Source organism: Orbicella faveolata, unplaced genomic scaffold, assembly GCF_042242905.1.
Source record: "Orbicella faveolata isolate gen_17 unplaced genomic scaffold, um_ofav_v1 contig_15, whole genome shotgun sequence".
Lineage (NCBI taxonomy): Eukaryota > Metazoa > Cnidaria > Anthozoa > Scleractinia > Merulinidae > Orbicella > Orbicella faveolata.
Genome location: NW_028301542.1, coordinates 7,723,065 through 7,730,000, shown reverse-complemented (window position 1 = coordinate 7,730,000; position 6,936 = coordinate 7,723,065). Strand labels below are relative to the sequence as shown.

General features: G+C 40.1%; 1 protein-coding gene across 2 annotated transcripts in view; it reads left to right on the top strand.

Moving 5' to 3' along the window:
• LOC149113355 (uncharacterized) overlaps positions 1–5,175 on the top strand; it is a 5,789-nt gene extending 614 nt beyond the window's left edge. For both annotated transcript variants that reach the window (XM_089288260.1, XM_089288261.1), the window contains exons 2-4: positions 427–491; positions 2,264–2,427; positions 4,711–5,175. In XM_089288260.1, the coding sequence (XP_089144386.1) occupies positions 443–491; positions 2,264–2,427; positions 4,711–4,791 (294 nt within the window). In that variant the 5' untranslated portion in view covers positions 427–442 and the 3' untranslated portion in view covers positions 4,792–5,175. The remainder of the gene's footprint in view (positions 1–426; positions 492–2,263; positions 2,428–4,710) is intronic.
• The last annotated feature ends 1,761 nt before the right edge of the window (positions 5,176–6,936 follow it).

Below are 6,936 nucleotides of genomic sequence, written 5' to 3'. Positions count from 1 at the left end.
TGTTTTTGTAAGGGTATTTGGCGACAAAATATATACCCCCCTGTATTGGACGTTCTAGCCCTTTCCTCACGTTTGTAACACCCAGTTTTACCAAAATGTAGCGAAAATTTATCCCTCGGACAGTTTTCTATAATTCTCGGGAATTTTAAGCGCCACAAGCACTAAAGAAATCAGGTAACCTTTGGTCGTCATATAATATTTCTCGATGCCAGAAAGACTCGGCTCATCGGATGCAGAGTTCAGAAACTATATCTCGATAACAAAACGCATTGAATAATCAAGAGATTTAGGCGCGCCTTAAGCGCTCGAAAAATTCTATCCCATTCTCTGCCAAGTTCCTTCCTATCACAATGTTCGCTCAGCAAATAATGAGCGTTCTCAGCAGTTTCTGACATATTGTCACAAATTTCCTTCGCCTAATTGCAGAATCAATAACGGCACAATGAAGACGGTGATCTCGACTTTGCTAGTGATTGTTGTGTTAACTTCTGGTGAGTTAATTTCCTTTTTGTTCAACAAACCTCTCGTTTGAATTAAATGAATCAGGAGGACCGTATCTGACATACAAAATACACTTATCCCCCCCCCCCCCCCCCAAAAAAAAAAAATTCTACAATTACATACTCTGCTTCATTTCTGCACTTGAAAGAATGTTTTGCGGCTTAAACGCCCCATTGGTATTTTCAGTTTGGAAAAGTTTCATGAATGTGCAAACTTAATTTGCAGGGCCATGAAATAGCAAAAGCTTATTTTTTTGGCTTGTTAGTTAGTAAAACGACCACGCCAATGGTTATCATAACGCCCGTAAAGTTTTTCAATTGCTCTTGAAGCGTCCCGTTCCTAAGCTTACATGTGTAGATTACATTTTAGGTCCGATTACATTAGATAGAGAATTAGATGGTGACTATCGCCGAGCTACTAAGGTACCAAATGTAACCAAAGAGAACAAGAGCATATTGAAAAGAGAACCCGCTAATCTACGTTTTTAAAGCAGTCATTTCTTGAGTGGCATTGGCATCGTCAGTTAAATTGTCTCAAAAACTGGCAGAAAATATCGAAATGAATTGAACACGGAGGTTGTTGTTGTGACCGCGAAGAACAGTTATGATCTCAGCTGTCAGAGGGCAATTACCATTACAGCTCATAACCAATCTAACAGGGCGGAAATAGGTAACTACGACATGAGGGAGCCATTTGGGACAAAAATCTATCAACTTGGATCAGTTCCTATTCCTCAGTGGCACTTTCTCTCCCTCAGAATCTTGTCCACTCTTCCTCCTCCAACCTATTAACTGTTGGTTTCTGCAACCAACTGAGACTTCTTTGAAGACGGGTTGTCATCCAATCATCCTCGGCAATTGCCCAGCCTTCATGCAGTCGTCAGATGCATGTCAAGACTGCCCATACTGAACACCCCCGAGATTACTTTCTCTGCTCTTTGGTATCAAACACCAAAGCTAATCTTCACCTTGTCCCTTCTCGGTATACCATCCCGCTTGGCAAAAGAGAAATCTTAGCTGCAAGCATTGTCCTCCAATATACCATCCGCTGTAATGGGATCGTGTCTACAACATGAATATGTATACAGCCCTTTTGGCAGAAAACGAGTTACATCCCCGAGAGGCGAGCTCACGTGAAAACTGCGGGATTCGCGGAACAAATAATGTCCACCAGCTAATATCCGGGCATATTTTCGCGCCAAATGGAGGCTGTTGTGTTTATTATCCTTCCAATCTTTTTCGCAACACGCGTAATTCTGAAAATTGGGGAGTATTCTCGGATATTCCCCAGTTTTAGCTGGGGAATATTCGGTCACGTGACGTGTTTAGACAAATCGCGCGCGAGCGAAAATATTTGATGGATTATAAAATTTATTATTCAACAGATCGTGACTATGTGCAAATATGGTCATAGCGCGCTCAGGTTTTGCGGCTTTTCTGCAACAAACTGAGTAAACCGTGATTTGTGACGTATGTAAAAAAAAATGATCCTGCTCAATCTTATGGAATATCCCATGATTTTAACCGACTCGACCTACGGCCTCGTGGGCTAAGTATCAGACGATATTCCGCGGAATTTCACAGGATTATTGTTAAATGTTTCCCAGTTTCCGGCGGCGTAGGCGTATTTTATCTAGTGACATACTGTTTGACGAGTTTAAGGTGCCGGATTGGTACGTGTTACGTCGTGCTCAACCCATATTAGTGTGCGTTGCACTTTCTGTATCTAACTATAACATCGTTCTTTTTCGTTTGTATTGTAGACCATCAAGTATCAGGTTCTTGTTCAAACGTGGTAGCGGACACAGACTGGGCCTCTTGTCTCCCCGGTGAGTCGTGTCCACACGGCTTCGCTAAAATTGATGACGACCTTGAGTGTGGTTCAGGGAAAGTTTGCTGTCTGATGAGGCCAACATTCGACTTAAACGTAAGAAGTAGAAATAGCACATGAATCCTTTTCCAGAAAATCTATATCGGAAAGCCAAATGATAAAAGTCAAAGTTGACTCTAATCCACCGCGTATGCCCTCAAGGGCAGGGGTCTTGACTTTCATCTAAGAAAATAAGCAATATTATTTTTTTCTGAAGCATCACAGCGGGCCAGAATCCTAAGTCCTTGAATCTGATTGGCTGATAACGCCGGCACTCTTGGCCGGTCCAGCTTTTTCCCACACCAGGAACGGCTTGCCCGGTCCGAAATTCGCGAGAAATCTTGAAGTAGTTTTTTGTACTATGGCGCGAGGAAACGTTATATTTTCCATCTTAAAATGCAATTTTCGGCTTACTAAACGTTGCAAAGCGGAGGAAGACATCAGTAATGGAATAAAAGGCCTAATTATTCTCCGAGAAGTCGAGTATTCAATTAATGTTGCTAACAACACTTTGCTGGTTTCCTGCTTTTCTAGTTGTTGTTTTTGTTGAACCGTTGACATACCGTTTAACTTTAAACAACTTACTGCGAGCAGTGTTTTGAGCTCAGTTTTCGGTTGACATCCGTTTATTTCCTTTAAAGTTCTATTTTGTAATCTCCTTGTATGTTGCCTCATTTTAGAATATACGGTTTCGTAGCTAAAATAGGCAAACAAACTCATTGCAACGCTGTGGTTTTTCGAGATATTTTTCTTGACCTGTTGACATGCTGTTTAACTTAATTGATTTAAAACGACTGAGCCGCAGAACAGTCCTTTGAGCTCAGTGTTTCGTTTGACATCAGTTATTTTCTTTAGAGTTCTATTTTCTAATCTCGTTCTATTTTGCTTCATTCGCAACGATGTGGAGTTTGCATCAACTAACATCAACAAGTTTTTCTTGTGTAATTTTCTTTCTAAGCACTGATTTGTGAAGGACGTAACGGCGAAAAAAGATAAATAATTGAAATAATAAGATCAGTATGAAGGCAGAGACTGAGATGTTTGAGTATTTTTCACTAAATGTTTCTCGTGTTTTAAGAACTTTCGTTGAAACTGAATTTGAAAGTATGATTTCATTTTCAACAGGACAAAGTATACGTAGAACATCATTCGCTTGTTTCTAAAAAAAATTTCAAACATCATTGTTTGGTTTGTTTGGTTTATTTCTCTGTATTTGCTATGAAATATCACTGTTTGCTTTTTATATTTATTGATCTAAGAGATATTTGAAGTTCTGTTTTATCGTTGATCTATCATTTTTTCTCAGACATTTGCAAACAGAGCGCTTTTTTTTCAGTTACGAGTTAAATTTCAACTGTGACGCTGCGACATAGAGCGTGTAGAAGCACTTTTTGCAAACCAGTTTGACATGTTCATTTTCAGAAAGAAAAAAGAAGAGAAAAATGAAACGTTATTCACCGGCTTAGGTCGTATATGGAAAAGTTGTGCCCTCGACCTTGAGTACGTCCCTCGGTCTGCGGCCTAGGCCCGTACTGAAGGCCTCGGGCACAGTTTTTCCCTTTGCGGACCTCCCAGCCGGTGAATAACATCTATTTATAGATCGTTTTCAGGTGACGTCATCAAATTCTTAAATCCAAACTAAAGAGCCACCAAAGTTTTTATCCTCATCAGGCATAAGAGGTACTAAAGCTATATAACCAGTCGTTTCGCAAAATATTGCGACTTAAGTGTAGGCAAAACGACTTTGATGTAGGCGAATCGACTCAGATCGTGTAGGCGAAACAACTTTGGCCGTGTAGCCGAAACGACTTCGATGTAGGCGAAACGACTGACATCCCTGTTTACAACTTTCCAACTCAGTAGCGCCCTTCGTTTGGAAACCAGCGCATGTTGAATTTCGAAGTTATGGCGGTGCGTCAAATAATGCTACGATCGCGTTTGCCGAAAAATATGTATTTATCTCGTTTTTTTACGCCATTTAAGTCGTTGTCGTGTTTGGAAAAGTGCTTATTTAAATGTCTATTTGTTCAGTGAAGATAATCATTGCCCCAGATAACCAAAGTAGGTTCCAGAAGTGAACACTATTTTCCGGCCTCCATATTGGTGTACCGCAGAGAAACACCAACATGGCGGCTCCATACTACGCTCTGTAAATTTGCGCGGAACACTTCGACGAATATCTCAACTTTGGGCAAACGTACACTCCTTAAACTTAGAGAACTGTCTTCTTTATTTATCTCCTGTAATATCACAATTTCTTGACTTAATCCACTGAATGATTTTTGATTTTATTCTTTTATTGCGTGACAATGACAACGCTCTATTGTTTTCTTTTAACAGGTTATAGACGCACCATGTATAATTGGAGGGGTATCAGGACAAGACGACTCTGCCAAACACAGATATAAAAAACTTCCCTGATTCCTTTAGATATAATAGTGAGAATCATTGTTTTCCACAGCTTCAGTTTTATCCTACGTTTTGCCCCGGGTTCACGATGTGTGTAGGCATGTCCGTACGCTAGTCATGATCACCGACCGAGCTATCCACTAGACCCTCGGTAGTCCTGTGGCTAGAGTGTCTAAGCGTTGTAGACAAGATTGTGGATGTAACGTCGTTCATGGACTCAGAAAATACTTTTTTTCTCATATCCATTAAATGAGCATTACTAACATCACTGAACATTGCTAGTCCTAAATGACAATTTATGCAATTATTGCTACAGATTGACGACGCTAAAGAAATCGTGTCCGTTCCTTGCGAGTTTAATATTAAAAAAAAAAATAAAAAAAAAATAAAAAAATATAGCTATGCATTGAAGTGGTTTACTTCGTGTGACGAAAATGTCAAATAAATGCAAATTTCAACTTGTTTTGATCTGTGTCAGCGCTAAAAATGCTGTGGTTGTGATCATATGGTAATACGCCTTGCATTCTGCGTATCGGATAATTTCATGGAGTAGAACATACAGGTAAGCCATGAGGTCGCAGTCATACCTGGCAGCTGCTATCACTAGTTTGTTGGTTTAGTCTCAGCCTCCACAAAAAGTGAAAAAGTGATGATTCCGAGGGAGGTCTAATCCAGGTTTCTTTCATATCTATATTGCTGTTCTTCTCAAAAGTCTACGTTATTTTGGGTGGAATGACAAGTTGACTGCCGTCATATAGGCTTCTTTGCGAACAAAAACTTGGAAGTAGAATTCGACAAATTGTGTAATTTACAGTGTTCTCGTAGCAAACACTACGCACGCGATGTACTGGTCAACATCGATGAAACAGAGGGTTCAAAAATGGTTTACTTAGTCATACTGGTCCAACCATTGTTGGACGAGTATTTTGTTATACTGGGTGTCAGTACAAATGGTATAAGGGTGTATCACTACGCTAGGCTGATTACGGGAAGCATCCTCTAGGTCTTATTACACATTAGAGGAAATCGGAAGAGATGAAATTTATATTGAAACATTTTTTTTTTTTTTTAATAAATAAACTAGGAGTACTGTAACTGTTTCGCCATCACCCTAACGTGTTGAGCTTGGAAACTGTGTGCGAACGATCTAGGAGCTACACTGGTAGCAACGTCTTTGAAGTTTACAAAGAGAAGAGGGATGAAATTTATTTTAACGGCTTGTGCTTACGTTCTTCCCAAAGAAATGCACGAAGATTGTAACCCACGTGCAAATCGATTTTTCCACTCGCTAAAGGCCGGTGTTGTTCCGCGACGAACCCTCTTGATGCCGTCTCCGTCGCCGCCGTCGTTGTCAAAACGTCCCACATAGGTCGAGAAACGCTCAGTTTAAGTGGTATTTTATAAACGACACGCGATAAGAAGACTGACCTTTGCACTGTATTGTATTAACAATTATATTAAGCGCGGCCTCCTTTTCATATGTTTTTTTTTTCAAGCGCAACTGAGAAACGTTTCCCTTGATGATATGTTACAGGATAAAAACAAGGAAATCCACGCGTTTCGTGGTATATTATGTTCCGTAAGGTTTACAAAACTGCCGTGCTTTTCCGACCTTTAGCTCTCCTAAAGTAGCTTCCACCGTTACTTTCAAAATCAGAAGGCCTAAGAGGCCGCAACTTTCCGTGCAGTCGCTAATTTCAGATAGCCATTATACTTTCGGTGGACGCGTTAATCTCGGGTAGCCGTTGCTTCAAGGTAGCTAAAATACGTGAGTAATTGAAGGGGAAAAATATGGCAAACACAACCAAGGAGTCAGCAGAATGTCACTTAATTTTCTTCGTTTCATTAAATCTTCGGAATTCTTGTACAGTAAATCAATTAGCTTTTCCATGATTTTGATTGAAAGGGGCTTTGATTAATATATAGCTTGTCCAAATTTTAAACTTGAGTTGTAAGTTCGTGAGCATAATGGTAGCGCCGTTCAACACAGAGGCTAACAGAGGTTTGTTGTTTTTCTGTGAAACCGGCCACTGTGATCGATTAGCGCGCATGAGTAATTGTATTTATGACAAAGAGACTATCGGACTGAAGGAAGATAGAATGGTATTTGAGTACCAATTAGTATCTCAAACAATCGCTTTTGATCGGAAACTGATA